Source organism: Lactuca virosa, chromosome 3 (assembly GCF_052849685.1).
Source record: "Lactuca virosa cultivar CGN04683 chromosome 3, Lactuca_virosa_CGN04683_v6, whole genome shotgun sequence".
Classification (NCBI taxonomy): domain Eukaryota; kingdom Viridiplantae; phylum Streptophyta; class Magnoliopsida; order Asterales; family Asteraceae; genus Lactuca; species Lactuca virosa.
Window position 1 is genome coordinate 69,838,860 of NC_136428.1, and position 15,906 is coordinate 69,854,765.

The 15,906-nt window shown below is 36.4% G+C and overlaps 2 protein-coding genes across 2 annotated transcripts; both read left to right on the forward strand.

The window, feature by feature from the left end:
* The first annotated feature begins 10,527 nt into the window (after window positions 1-10,527).
* LOC145163623 (uncharacterized) lies at window positions 10,528-10,908 on the forward strand. Its single transcript, XM_079082439.1, has one exon. The coding sequence runs from the start codon at window positions 10,528-10,530 to the stop codon at window positions 10,906-10,908; it is 381 nt and encodes a 126-aa protein (XP_078938565.1).
* Window positions 10,909-10,977: 69 nt separating this feature from the next.
* LOC145163624 (uncharacterized) lies at window positions 10,978-14,262 on the forward strand. The gene is made up of 5 exons (XM_079082440.1): window positions 10,978-11,374; window positions 11,514-11,931; window positions 12,169-12,776; window positions 12,898-13,689; window positions 13,760-14,262. The coding sequence occupies exons 1-5, from the start codon at window positions 10,978-10,980 to the stop codon at window positions 14,260-14,262; spliced, it is 2,718 nt and encodes a 905-aa protein (XP_078938566.1).
* Window positions 14,263-15,906: the final 1,644 nt, after the last annotated feature.

Below are 15,906 nucleotides of genomic sequence, written 5' to 3' on the forward strand. Positions count from 1 at the left end.
CTTTTATATCATTTTTAGTAGGCCGGGACATAAAAACTATGTTCGTAATTCATAACTCCTTCATCTGAACTCCGTTTTCGTCTGTCTTTTTACCGATGGACTAATATCGATGAGATCTTCGACTCTCGTTTAGATTGTTTCGGCTAAAAACCGCTCGATCTCAAATCGAGTATTCGGGTTGCATACCGCTAAATCGAAACTTCGGAAAATCATAACTTCCTCAAACGAAGTCAGATTTGGGCGTTCTTTTTATGCACGCTCTCGGTTTAACGAACTCAACAACATTTATTTAGATCACTAAGGCTAAATATCGCTCTATCGTAAATTCATATTTTACGTCGCGCTGTGTCGTGCCGGTTCTGTCGAGAAACTTCGACAGGTCATAACTTCTTCGTTATAACTCGGATTTCGGCGTTCTTTATATGTACGGAATCCTTGTAACATATAATAAAACTTAGTTAAGATTATTCATTCTAAATAATCTTCTATCAAAAAGTCATTTTGACGCTTATCGTCTCTAATTGACAAGCACGGATCTGCGGGCGTTACAATTGTCTCCCCCTTAGGATGATTACGTCCCGGAATCATCCACGAAATAAGGCTTGTATAATGATTCCACACGTTATTTCTTCATCCTAGGTAATAACCGTAACTCCTATGTTTCCTCGAAAGAGTATTTAACTCTATATCTTTCTTGACTGCACACGATGCCCAATCTTGCATCTGCTTTTCTTACCATGTTGTACTTTCAATCGTAACCTTCGAGTTACCAAATAAGTCCTTATTGTGGACTCCTTCTTCTTCTCATGATAAATACTTTCCTTTATCTATTGTAACAGACCGATGGGTCGTGCTCTAATGATCTCTCGTCGCATGATGCAACGCTTAGACTCAGGTCCTTTAGAGTTAAATTCCAAAATGGAATATACCTCCCTTCATATTCTAATGTGATATAATCACATTTCAGCATGTAGCATTTCTAGCTACCAACTTCTTTTAACAACGAGCACGATACAATTGATCGCATTTATTTCAATCTTCTGACTTACGTCAGATGTTACATCGAACTTGGTTCTCTGAACCACGTAACATACTCACCGTAGTCGGACTCAACTTAACATGACCACTAGGGTCGGAATAACAATCATCTTACTAGTCATTACCGAAACAAGGGCAATGACATACTCGAATAAAACGGAATCAATTACTAGTTTCTTGGTAACCTTGTGACTTTCCCTGATCCAAGTGCGAGTCCTGTGCTTCCAGTAGTATATGCATCTACAACCTTTCACACCTACTCATACTCGTCCCAAGTATTGTCTCGCAATCCCCAAGTCCTAAAATCACAAAACAATTTAACACATACGAATGTGTCCAAATAATCATAAACAATTTCCCTAGACTCTACTAGGACTTCTTCATTGCGTATCTTCAATCATATATTCTACTTCAACTCGATTGGCGACGGAAATATCAGGTGATGAGACAACCTCAAGAATTACACCAATCGTTCCATCATCCTGCCAATCGAAGGTGTACTTCAGACGTGCCGTACTCCTCTAAACGTACTGTTTATAAGACATATTCTAAAGGCAAGATACCACTCTTACGATATCTTCCGATAGGTGTCATTCACTATCATAAGCCTTTTTTTCATTTCCTCCATTTACTCAATTCTCTACGAGTCTTCACCATGACCTTTTGTACACCCAAGCAGACGTTCGGTGTACTAGGCGAGAATTTAAGATAGGAAAGCTTTACTTACGATAAACGTATAAATCTCCTTATCAATCCAAAACGTTTACATGTTAGTTCTAATATCGTAGTCATACGCTTAGAATCCTACACACATAAGGTTTCCAGATCCGGTCGGCAACAGACCATGGATCCGAACAAATAATAGCATCAATATAGCTATCACACAAAACATTTAGCACATAAAAGCATTTTAGGCATCATTCCTAAAATAAACTAGTGCTTATGTCAATTTAGGTGTACTACTTAACATATTTTAGACACACTCCTCACGATCATCACTTAGCATTCTAAGTTTAAGTCTAGAAATTTCCTACAAATTCCTAGTTCGCTTAAACTAATGCTTTGATACCAACTGTGACATCCCCATTTTCACGGCCAGAAAAGACCGATTTGCTTATGCTTTGTTTTAAAAATCAGAGTAATCTTTTAAAGAAAACAGTTGCGGGATTTGTCCCAAAACAAAATATGATAACCATTTATCAAAATATTTCTCAAAGAGAATGTATTTTCATTTAAATAATAAAACCTCGGGATGTCATGTTCCGATACAAACCAAAAGCATAAACAGAACAGATTAGAGCTTACAACAGTTATTTATAACTACTGGCCTATAATCCATTATCTCTCGTCATGTCAACCAACTTATGCTCTCGAGCCACAACCTGTAATACAAAGAAAACTGAGTGGGTCAGGCTTAGGAGCCTGGTGAGCATATAGGGTTTTCAACCCACAATAATATAATTATTATATTCACTTATCAAACAATCGATCCAATTACCCACCCCCATTATCTTCTTTATTTCTTAAGGTGTTACCCTAAGAATCAACTATCCTTCCTTCATTCATTCCTAAGGATTGACCTAAGGAATTGGCACAATGCCCATTGCTACATGAGGCACGTCTGCCAGGTTTATGTTATTTTCTTTTAGGCGCATCGGCCGACATTATCCTTTAAGCGCATCTGCCAGGATGTTACGACATTCACTATTTGGCGCATCTGCCGACATTATCCTATAAGCGCATCTGCCAGGATTATGCTATAAGCGCATCTGCTAGTATTATGACATTATCTATTTGGCGCATCTGCCAACATTATCCTATAAGCGCATCTGCTAGTATTATGACATTCTCTATTTGGCGCATCTGCCGACATTATCCTATAAGCGCATCTGCCAGGATTATCCTACAAGTGCATCTGCTAGTATTATGACATTATCTATTTGGTGCATCTGCCAAAATTATTCTTAATCATCTTTCGTTCCTCATCACTTATCTACCCATGTTTTCCCCAACATATTCTTAGACATAATATACATATACAGTTTATCTCATTTAAAAACTATATAAAACATCCACACCACACTCGTCTCAAATAAACAACAATATATAAACACATAACACGTATTTCATAGCAAATACTTCATATTTATGTGTTAGAAGAAAGTAACTACACATTCACGCCAAACATATACTTAATACATTCAAACAATACTTGTATTAAAATCGTGTTTATGAAAGGGACTATACACTCACTTGATAAGACGATGCTCGGACAGCACTACGGCTCTCCAAGTAGTAACTCTTCGGTGAAACCGGGATATCTTCACACATCGGGTTTCTCGCGGACAGAGCTTCGGCTCGGAAACTCTTTTCTTCTCGGGATTTGGGCTTCGGGACTTGCTTCGGGTCTCAGGATGATATCGGGGCTTCAGGAGTGCTTCAAGACAGCTAGAGAGGGTCTCGGGAGTGAGAGAGTAAAGGAAATAGCAACCAAAAACCGACTGCCCTTCAATTCTATTTATAGGGCTGATTTCTCATTTTCCACGTCGTGGGCACTGTTTCCACGTCGTGGGCTTGGTCGTCACTGCATGCGTCATCGCAAGTTGGGTCTGGCAGACTTCAGGAGGCGTCAGAAGTCATGCCACGTCGTGGGCACTGTTTCCACGTCGTGGCCACTGACAGTTTTGGGGTTTCGCACCCCGAACTTCAGAAATTCATAACTTTCGCATACGAACTCCGTTTTCGACGTTCTTTATATCGACGCGTAGGTGAGAATATGCTCTACAACTCTCGTTTAGACTCTGTTGGCTAATTTTGACTTTATTTTTAATATATTATAAATATATTACTTTTATATCATTTTTAGTAGGCCGGGACATAAAAACTCTGTTCGTAATTCATAACTCCTTCATCTGAACTCCGTTTTCGTCTGTCTTTTTACCGATGGGCTAATATCGATGAGATCTTCGACTCTCGTTTAGATTGTTTCGGCTAAAAACCGCTCGATCTCAAATCGAGTATTCGGGTTGCATACCGCTAAATCGAAACTTCGGAAAATCATAACTTCCTCAAACGAAGTCAGATTTGGGCGTTCTTTTTATGCACGCTCTCGGTTTAACGAACTCTACAACATTTATTTAGATCACTAAGGCTAAATATCGCTCTATCGTAAATTCACATTTTACGTCGCGCTGTGTCGTGCCGGTTCTGTCGAGAAACTTCGACAGGTCATAACTTCTTCGTTATAACTCGGATTTCGGCGTTCTTTATATGTACGGAATCCTTGTAACATATAATAAAACTTAGTTAAGATTATTCATTCTAAATAATCTTCTATCAAAAAGTCATTTTGACGCTTATCGTCTCTAATTGACAAGCACGGATCTGCGGGCGTTACAATTATCTCCCCCTTAGGATGATTACGTCCCGGAATCATCCACGAAATAAGGCTTGTATAATGATTCCACGCGTTATTTCTTCATCCTAGGTAATAACCGTAACTCCTATGTTTCCTCGAAAGAGTATTTAACTCTATATCTTTCTTGACTGCACACGATGCCCAATCTTGCATCTGCTTTTCTTACCATGTTGTACTTTCAATCGTAACCTTCGAGTTACCAAATAAGTCCTTATTGTGGACTCCTTCTTCTTCTCATGATAAATACTTTCCTTTATCTATTTTAACAGACCGATGGGTCGTGCTCTAATGATCTCTCGTCGCATGATGCAACGCTTGGACTCGGGTCCTTTAGAGTTAAAATCCAAAATGGAATATACCTCCCTTCATATTCTAATGTGATATAATCACATTTCAGCATGTAGCATTTCTAGCTACCAACTTCTTTTAACAACGAGCACGATACAATTGATTGCATTTATTTCAATCTTCTGATTTACGTCAGATGTTACATCGAACTTGGTTCTCTGAACCACGTAACATACTCAACGTAGTCGGACTCAACTTAACATGACCACTAGGGACAGAATAACAATCATCTTACTAGTCATTACCGAAACAAGAGCAATGACATACTCGAATAAAACGGAATCAATTACTAGTTTCTTGGTAACCTTGTGACTTTCCCTGATCCAAGTGCGAGTCTTGTGCTTCCAGTAGTATATGCATCTACTACCTTTCACACCTACTCATACTCGTCCCAAGTATTGTCTCGCAATCCCCAAGTCCTAAAATCACAAAACAATTTAACACATACGAATGTGTCCAAATAATCATAAACAATTTCCCTAGACTCTACTAGGACTTCTTCATTGCGTATCTTCAATCATATATTCTACTTCAACTCGATTGGCGACGGAAATATCAGGTGATGAGACAACCTCAAGAATTACACCAATCGTTCCATCATCCTGCCAATCGAAGGTGTACTTCAGACGTACCGTACTCCTCTAAACGTACTGTTTATAAGACATATTCTAAAGGCAAGATACCACTCTTACGATATCTTCCGATAGGTGTCATTCACTATCATAAGCCTTTTTTTCATTTCCTCCATTTACTCAATTCTCTACGAATCTTCACCATGACCTTTTGTACACCCAAGCAGACGTTCGGTGTACTAGGCGAGAATTTAAGATAGGAAAGCTTTACTTACGATAAACGTATAAATCTCCTTATCAATCCGAAACGTTTACATGCTAGTTCTAATATCGTAGTCATACGCTTAGAATCCTACACACATAAGGTTTCCAGATCCGGTCGGCAACAGACCATGGATCCGAACAAATAATAGCATTAATATAGCTATCACACAAAACATTTAGCACATAAAAGCATTTTAGGCATTATTCCTAAAATAAACTAGTGCTTGTGTCAATTTAGGTGTACTACTTAACATATTTTAGACACACTCCTCACGATCATCACTTAGCATTCTAAGTTTAAGTCTAGAAATTTCCTACAAATTCCTAGTTCGTTTAAACTAATGCTCTGATACCAACTGTGACATCCCCATTTTCACGGCCAGAAAAGACCGATTTGCTTATGCTTTGTTTTAAAAATCAGAGTAATCTTTTAAAGAAAACAGTTGCGGGATTTGTCCCAAAACAAAATATGATAACCATTTATCAAAATATTTCTCAAAGAGAATGTATTTTCATTTAAATAATAAAACCTCGGGATGTCATGTTCCGATACAAACCAAAAGCATAAACAGAACAGATTAGAGCTTACAACAGTTATTTATAACTACTGGCCTATAATCCATTATCTCTCGTCATGTCAACCAACTTATGCTCTCGAGCCACAACCTGTAATACAAAGAAAACTGAGTGGGTCAGGCTTGGGAGCCTGGTGAGCATATAGGGTTTTCAACCCACAATAATATAATTATTATATTCACTTATCAAACAATCGATCCAATTACCCACCCGCATTATCTTCTTTATTTCTTAAGGTGTTACCCTAAGAATCAACTATCCTTCCTTCATTCATTCCTAAGGATTGACCTAAGGAATTGGCACAATGCCCATTGCTACATGAGGCACGTCTGCCAGGTTTATGTCATTTTCTTCTAGGCGCATCGGCCGACATTATCCTTTAAGCGCATCTGCCAGGATGTTACGACATTCACTATTTGGCGCATCTGCCGACATTATCCTATAAGCGCATCTGCCAGGATTATGCTATAAGCGCATCTGCTAGTATTATGACATTATCTATTTGGCGCATCTGCCAACATTATCCTATAAGCGCATCTGCTAGTATTATGACATTCTCTATTTGGCGCATCTGCCGACATTATCCTATAAGCGCATCTGCCAGGATTATCCTACAAGTGCATATGCTAGTATTATGACATTATCTATTTGGTGCATCTGCCAAAATTATTCTTAATCATCTTTCGTTCCTCATCACTTATCTACCCATGTTTTCCCTAACATATTCGTAGATATAATATACATATACAGTTTATCTCATTTAAAAACTATATAAAACATCCACACCACACTCGTCTCAAATAAACAACAATATATAAACACATAACACGTATTTCATAGCAAATACTTCATATTTATGTGTTAGAAGAAAGTAACTACACATTCACTCCAAACATATACTTAATACATTCAAACAATACTTGTATTAAAATCGTGTTTATGAAAGGGACTATACACTCACTTGATAAGACGATGCTCGGACAGCACTACGGCTCTCCAAGTAGTAACTCTTCGGTGAAACCGGGATATCTTCACACATCGGGTTTCTCGCGGACAGAGCTTCGGCTTGGAAACTCTTTTCTTCTCGGGATCTTCGGGCTTCGGGACTTGCTTCAGGTCTCGAGATGATATCGGGGCTTCAGGAGTGCTTCAAGACAGCTAGAGAGGGTCTCGGGAGTGAGAGAGTAAAGGAAATAGCAACCAAAAACCGACTGCCCTTCAATTCTATTTATAGGGCTGATTTCTCATTTTCCACGTCGTGGGCACTGTTTCCACGTCGTGGGCTTGGTCGTCACTGCATGCGTCATCGCAAGTTGGGTCTGGCAGACTGCAGGAGGCGTCAGAAGTCATGCCACGTCGTGGGCACTGTTTCCACGTCATGGCCACTGACTGTTTTGGGGTTTCGCGCCCCGAACTTCAGTAATTCATAACTTTCGCATACGAACTCCGTTTTCGATGTTCTTTATATCGACGCGTAGGTGAGAATATGCTCTACAACTCTAATTTAGACTCCGTTGGCTAATTTTGACTTTATTTTTAATATATTATAAATATATTACTTTTATATCATTTTTAGTAGGCCGGGACAGAAAAACTCTGTTCGAAATTCATAACTCCTTCATCTGAACTCCGTTTTCGTCTGTCTTTTTAACGATGGACTAATATCGACGAGATCTTCGACTCTCATTTAGATTGTTTCGGCTAAAAACCGCTCGATCTCAAATCGAGTATTCGGGCTGCATACCGCTAAGTCGAAACTTCAGAAAATCATAACTTCCTCAAACGAAGTCAGATTTGGGCGTTCTTTTTATGCACGCTCTCGGTTTAACGAACTCTACAACATTTATTTAGATCACTAAGGCTAAATATCGCTCTATCATAATTCACATTTTACGTCGCGCTGTGTCGTGCCGGTTCTGTCGAGAAACTTCGACAGGTCATAACTTCTTCGTTATAACTCGGATTTCGGCGTTCTTTATATGTACGGAATCCTTGTAACATATACTAAAACTTTGTTAAGATTATTCATTCTAAATAATCTTCTATCAAAAAGTCATTTTTGACGCTTATCGTCTCTAAATTGACTAGCACGGATCTGAGGGCGTTACAATCTTGGGGAAAACTTACTTGAGCTCGGCCGTTTGCGCACATCACACACCTTGTTCTTTTCTCAAAACTTCTTACTTAAACATTAGGAAAACATTTTTCTTGTGAAAAACCTTTCAAACCCTCGGTTTGAGTCCATACACCCTCGAAGGTGTGTTCGAATCCCTCAAACCAAGGCTCTGATACCAACTTGTAACATCCCAATTTTCAAGGCCAAAAATTTTGTTTTTAATTAAGTGACTTATAAAAATCGTTTAACAAAAACAGTGTCGATAACATAGCAATCCATAAACCATAATAAACATGTCTCAAATCATATCATCAAATAGTAATGAAATCATAGTACAATCCCATAATCTCATAGTGCGGAAATCTGGTGTGCGTGTGATGTGCCGCTACTGCGCCGGCTTCTTCCCCTTCGCTGAAGAGGCACCTGAAACAAAATTGAAAACTAGTGAGTTCCCCCATCATACCACATACCATACAATCACATAGCATACATACTTCTGGGCAGTTCTGGGGTGCCCGACCTACCCTGTCAAGCAGTTCTTGGGTGCTGACCTACCCATGTCAAGCAGTTATGGGGTGCTGACCTACCCTTCGGTCCTAACAACCGGACTTTGGGGACTATTTCACCCCCTACTACTACTACCACATATATCATAATATAATCATATTGTAAGGCATATCTAGGGTGCACAACCTACCCTTCGGTCCTAACAACCGAACTTGGGGACTATTCCCCTCCTACTACTACTATCACATATAACATATCATGCTAGCACATAAACATACCAGGTAGTAGCAAACCAGACAATTATCACAAAGACAATCATCTCAACTATAATCAACTACTAGTGGGCCGACCTTGGTGCCTTAGACCCACTTCTACTGGAAGGTAACTCACCTCGATGTCGTGTAGTGTCTGGACTGTCCTCGGTATGTAAATCAACTCGTCTCAACTCCTCAATCCCTACACAACAACCTTTCTCGATTACTATTTCATACTCATAACCCCTTACAAGGGTCACCTCAAGTCCAAGTCAAAGTCAAGGTCAAAATCCTGGTCAAAGTCAACATCCGGTTGACTCGACTCGCCGAGTTGGTCTCCCAACTCGTCGAGTCCCCACTTCCATAAAATGCTACACCCTGAATCTACTCGCCGAATCTAGCAAGATGTCGACGAGTTCCCCTTCAACCAAAACATTGGGACCTTCTTCAACCGACTCGCCGAGTTCATCCTTGAACTCGTCGAGTTCATCTTCATCCGAATGAAGGCGTCTAGTCTATGACTCGTCGAGTTCTCCTTGAACTCGTCGAGTCCGTCTTCATGGGGTTGGGACATTGCCTTGAACTCGCTGAGTTAGTTCATACACTCGTCGAGTTCTATGATTTCCAGGTCCCTAATGAGCCTAGACAACTGAGTGATCTTCTATCTTAGCATCTGGTCCATCAACAGAAAGGATTTTATGGGAAATACGACCCGACTCGCCGAGTCCCTCTTTGTCCAAAACTATACAGTCGATTTCAGTGGGTCTTAATGCATCCAAACCATAGATCTGACCTCCTAGGGTCCATATTATACGTAAAGCTACGAACTTGTTGTCCATGCATGGGGTATTTGGCTCAAAAAGTCATGAAAAGAGGTTTATAAGATGCATGGGCTTCCCATGGCCTTAAAGTTGGCACCTTTATGCCATGGGAACCCCCCAATGGTTCCAGATCTGAAGTGTAACTCCATGATACACACCCAATCCCGAATATGGCCTTACAAAGCTTAGAAAAGGGTAGAAATGACCCCTAACTAGAGATCTAAGAGTTGGATGGTTAAGGTTGATTCTTTTTACCTTGAATAAACTGAGAATGAATCAAAACCTCTGGATCTACTAGCCTTCTCTTGATCTTCCAAGTATACTCTTCCTTCTCAAGCCTCTAACACACACAAAAATGGCACCAAGAGCTCAAGGTTACTCAAAATCGATTAGGGTTTCGTGAGGGTGATCTGAGGGTGTTGGAGGCTGTAAAGGAAACCAGTTAAGGTGTTTAAATAGGGTGCAAACCCTAAATATTAGGGTTTCCTCCAGGCAGTCCTACTCGTCGAGTAGTTTACTTAAACCCAGCGACCATAATCCAGTCTACTCGACGAGTAGGGCCTCCAACTCATCGAGTCATAGTGTAAAACATGCAATTATTTGAATGAAAAATATGTACTGGGAACCGGGTGCTACAAACAGTCTTCATGAAAATCCTGGTTCTAACTTGAAGTTAAGATTAATCGGAAAAAGAGAACAAGATGGAAGGATATATAACTTACCAACTTCTTCTGAGGTAGTTGCTTTAATTGTCGGTGACATTTGTGATTTAATTGAAAAAAGAGACATCATTGTTGAAACCTCATCAGGATTACTAAAGTGTATCAGTGAATTACATCTTTCTTACCTTGCTCTTCAGTATCCATTACTATTTCCATATGGTGATGATGGTTACAGAGTTGACATCCTTCATAGAGGTATTACATCTTCAACTAACAGCAAGAACCCAACTTGTACAATGAGAGAATTTTTTGCTTACAGAATTCAAGATTGAGATCAATCGTTCTCACTACTTCTTAATGCAAAATTGTTGTTCCAAAAATTTTTGGTTGATGGTTATACCATGATTGAAAGCGAGAGATTATTTTTCATACGTAAGCAACAAAAAATTCTTAGATGTGAGTCATATGAGAATTTGCGTAATCACCAAGCACGTGGTAGTACAGATATTTCGAACGTTGTTCAACGTGTGATTTTACCTTCTTCATTTACCGGTGGTGCACGTTATATGATGCAAAACTATTTGGATGCCATGTCGCTATGTAAATGGTTTGGATATCCAGATTTTTTCATAACCTTTACATGTAATCCAAAATGGCCAGAAGCTCAAAGGTTTCTTAAGGACACTCCACTTCATCCTGAAGATAGACCGGATATATTATGTAGGTTATTTAAGATTAAGTTGGATGCATTTATTAATGATTTAAGGGAAAATGAAATTTTTGGCAAGGTTCAAGCAGGTATTTGAAATTATACTTTAATATATATATATATATATATATATATATATATATATATATATATATATATATATATATATATATTCTATATCTTCTTTAGTTGCTAACTTCCATCCTATTTGTATATTTTTATATGCAGTGGTTTACACAATTGAATTTCAAAAAAGAGGTCTGTCTCATAGTCATATATGTCTGTTTATGCATTCTGTCTGCAAGCTTCCTACAATTGAATATATCGATCCAATTATTCCTGCTGAGATTCCAAATATTGATGAAGATCCAGAATTGTATTCACTTGTCAAGGAGTTCATGATTCACGGTCCATGTGGAGCTGAAAATTTCAATTGCCCATGCATGGTGGACAGAAAGTGTTCTAAAAACTTTCCAAAGCAATTCTGTAATCATACTTCAGTTTATTCAGATGATTTTCCCTTATATAGGAGAAGAAATGATGGAAATTTTGTTGAAAAATCTGGTGTTCAGTTAGATAACAGAAATGTTGTTCCATACAACAAATATTTGTTAAAAAGATATCAGACACACATTAATGTTGAATGGTGCAATCAAGGATCTTCTATAAAATATTTATTTAAATATATAAACAAGGGTCCTGATAGAGCGACGGTTGCTATGGTGCAAAGCAATAATGATTCTGATAACAACGATGAAGTGGATGAAATCAAAGAATACTATGATTGTAGATATATATATATATATATATATATATATATATATATATATATATCTACATGTGAAGCATCATGGAGAATTTTTAAATATGATGTTCATTATAGGCATCCTGCTGTGATTAGATTACCTTTTCATTTGCCTGGTCAACAACAAGTTGTATATGAGGCAGACGATGATATTCAAGATGTTCTTGACCGGCCTTCAGTTGCTTCTTCAGTGTTCATATCTTGGATGAAGTGTAATGAGATCAATAAAGAAGCACGAAAACTTACATATGTTGAATTTCCTACCAAGTTTGTTTGGAAACCTAAACTTCAAACTCGGAAGCCAAGGGAAGTTGGATTTTCTATTGGTAGAATTCACTCCGTTTCACCTAAGCTTGGCGAAGCATATTTTTTAAGAATTCTTTTAAATAAAGTGAAAGGTCCAAGATCCTTCAAAGAAATTCGCACGGTCAATGGTGAAGTTTGTTCTTCTTTTAAAGATGCATGCTATAATCTGGGCCTTTTGGATGATGACAAAGAATACATCGAAGCAATTAAGGAAGCAAGTCTTTTTGGATCTGGTTTTTATCTACGTTTCTTATTTGCTATGATGTTATTGTCCAGCAGTTTGTGTAAACCAGAGATTGTGTGGGAAAACACATGGGAATACCTGTCAGATGGAATTCTTTATACTCAACAAAAGAGATTAAAGTCTCCAGATATTATATGTTTATTACATTATTATTAAAATTGTATCATATAAATTTCCAATATGCACTCAATTACATTTTACGTCCCACTTAATCTCTTTTTTAATATGTTGTAACTAATATAGTATTGTTCGTATAGGTTTATCACTAAACAAAGATCAAATTAAAAACTTGATTTTGTTTGAGATAGAACAAATTTTACTCCGAAACAGTTCCAGTCTCAAGAACTATAGAAGGATGCCTTACCCAGATGCTGATTTGGTTTCATCTTCAAACAATCCTTTGATAGCCGAGGAGCTAGATTATGACATACCAAATTTGAAGAATGAGTTTGATCAGCTTTTTGTTTCATTAACCGACGAGCAACACAACATTTTTCTTGATATAATGGCTAAGGTTAAAAATAATAAGGGAGGTGTATTCTTTATTTATGGTTATGGTGGAACGGGTAAGACATTTCTCTGGAAGACAATTTCTGCAGCAATTAGATGCCAAGGAGAGATTGTTTTAAACGTTGCTTCAAGTGGGACCGCTTCATTATTATTGACTGGAGGCAGGACAGCACACTCTCGATTTATAATTCCCATAAATCTTACCGAGGATTCTTTTTGTAGAATAAATCCAAATAGTGATCTTGTGAGTTTAGTAAGAAAAGCCTCATTGATCATTTGGGATGAAGCACCCATGGTACACAAGCATGCATTTGAAGCTTTATATCAAACTTTGAAGGATATATTACGATTTGTCGATCCTACAAACTCAAATATTCCATTTGGAGGGAAAGTGGTTGTTTTTGGAGGTGATTTCAGACAAATTCTACCTGTTGTTCCGGGTAGCAGTAGACAAAACATTGTCAACGCTTCTTTAAGTTCTTCGTATTTATGGCAACAATGCAAAGTCCATAAATTAACAAAAAAACATGAGGTTAACTGTTGGAAGCGATTCATCTGTTGTTGATCGAATAAGGGGTTTTTCAAACTGGCTTTTGGACATATGAGAAGGTAATCTTGGTGGTCCGAATGATGGTGAAACAATTGTTGATATTCCTGAAGATTTTCTCATTAATGATCCATGTGATCCTATAGGTTCATTAATCAATTTTGTATATCCTTTGATTCTTGAAAACTTCAACATTACGGGTTATTTTCAAGAAAGAGCAATACTTGCTCCCAAGAATGAAGTTGTCCAAGAAATAAATGATCGGTTGCTAAAACTGATTCCAGGAGAGCAAAAAGAATATTTAAGTTCAGACAGCCTCTGCCAGTCTGAGTTTGTTCATGATCAGTTTGATGCAAATTTATACTCACATGATGTTTTAAATGGTCTTAAAGTCTCAGGTATGCCAAACCATCCAGTTATGTTATTGAGAAACATTGATCAGAAAAATAGCTTATGCGATGGCACTAGACTACAGGTCAAATCTTTGTGCAAACGTGTTATTGAGGCAGTTACATATCTGGAAGTAATATTGGAAACCGGACTTTTATTCCAAGAATGTCTCTAACTCCTACTGAAAACAAGATCCCGTTCAAATTTCAAAGAAGACAATTTTCATTGGCTGTATGTTTTGCAATGATAATTAATAAGAACCAAGGACAGTCTTTATCGAAGGTTGGTTTGTTTCTCAATGATCCTGTTTTTACACATGGTCAATTGTACGTTGCTTTATCCAGAGTTCAAATTAGAGAAGGATTAAAATTGTTAATTTTAGATAAGGATAGTAGACTATCAAATAAAACATCCAACGTTGTGTATAAAGAAGTTTTTAGAAATTTATAAAAACTTTGTACAATTTTATTATTTATATCAATTTATTTATTTTTTATTTAAATTTTGATTCAATTATACAAAAATGATATTTTCCTAACATATCTACAAATGCAAATTGTCGATCAGATATATAAACTACTATTCTTTTGTAATTTTAACGAATCATCATATAATTATGACATGACTGATAAAACATTTATATTTATTACTTATTAAAAATTTTATTCTTATTCTATAATTATTAGTATTACTATAAATAATATTATTTTTAATTTTTTCATCCGTGGTGTCCACGGGTTATAACCTAGTAAAAGAATAGTTTTATTCTCTTTTTGACATGTGTCACTATATTAGGCTTTATAATTAATGCATTCTTTTGTCATGTGTCACTCTATTATGTTTCCTAATTATACAAAAATGATATTTTCCTAACATATCTACAAATGCAAATTGTCGATCAGATATATAAACTACTATTCTTTTGTAATTTTAACGAATCATCATATAATTATGACATGACTGATAAAACATTTATATTTATTACTTATTAAAAATTTTATTCTTATTCTATAATTATTAGTATTACTATAAATAATATTATTTTTAATTTTTTCATCCGTGGTGTCCACGGGTTATAACCTAGTAAAAGAATAGTTTTATTCTCTTTTTGACATGTGTCACTATATTAGGCTTTATAATTAATGCATTCTTTTGTCATGTGTCACTCTATTATGTTTCCTAATTATACAAAAATGATATTTTCCTAACATATCTACAAATGCAAATTGTCGATCAGATATATAAACTACTATTCTTTTGTAATTTTAACGAATCATCATATAATTATGACATGACTGATAAAACATTTATATTTATTACTTATTAAAAATTTTATTCTTATTCTATAATTATTAGTATTACTATAAATAATATTATTTTTAATTTTTTCATCCGTGGTGTCCACGGGTTATAACCTAGTAAAAGAATAGTTTTATTCTCTTTTTGACATGTGTCACTATATTAGGCTTTATAATTAATGCATTCTTTTGTCATGTGTCACTCTATTATGTTTCCTAATTAATACATGCTAGTTGTCAACCTATTGATTCTCCGTTATAAATTTCAAATTTTAAAATTTTCCACTCTAATTACATTAAATTAATAACATTAGAATAAAAATTAAAATAAAATTAACACAAATTATAAAGTGAAATAATTTTATAAATTTATTTAAATCAATTATTATAATTTTATATATTTATTAAAATAAATAATTAATAATTTTAAATTTTTAGTATTAAAATTTAATTAATTTTATAACCGTGGTTTCCACAAGTTATAAACTAGTTTTATTAAATAAACCTGGATGGCTAACGAT

What these genes read in the sequence shown, in the direction of transcription:
- LOC145163623 (XM_079082439.1), top strand. Translation starts at nt 10,528, where the DNA reads ATGTACTGGGAACCGGGTGCTACAAACAGTCTTCATGAAAATCCTGGT.
- LOC145163624 (XM_079082440.1), top strand. Translation starts at nt 10,978, where the DNA reads ATGATTGAAAGCGAGAGATTATTTTTCATACGTAAGCAACAAAAAATT. An exon ending in TTTTGGCAAGGTTCAAGCAG is followed by an intron (nt 11,375 to 11,513) that starts GTATTTGAAATT and finishes TTTTATATGCAG; the next exon opens with TGGTTTACACAATTGAATTT. An exon ending in ACACACATTAATGTTGAATG is followed by an intron (nt 11,932 to 12,168) that starts GTGCAATCAAGG and finishes TGTTCATTATAG; the next exon opens with GCATCCTGCTGTGATTAGAT.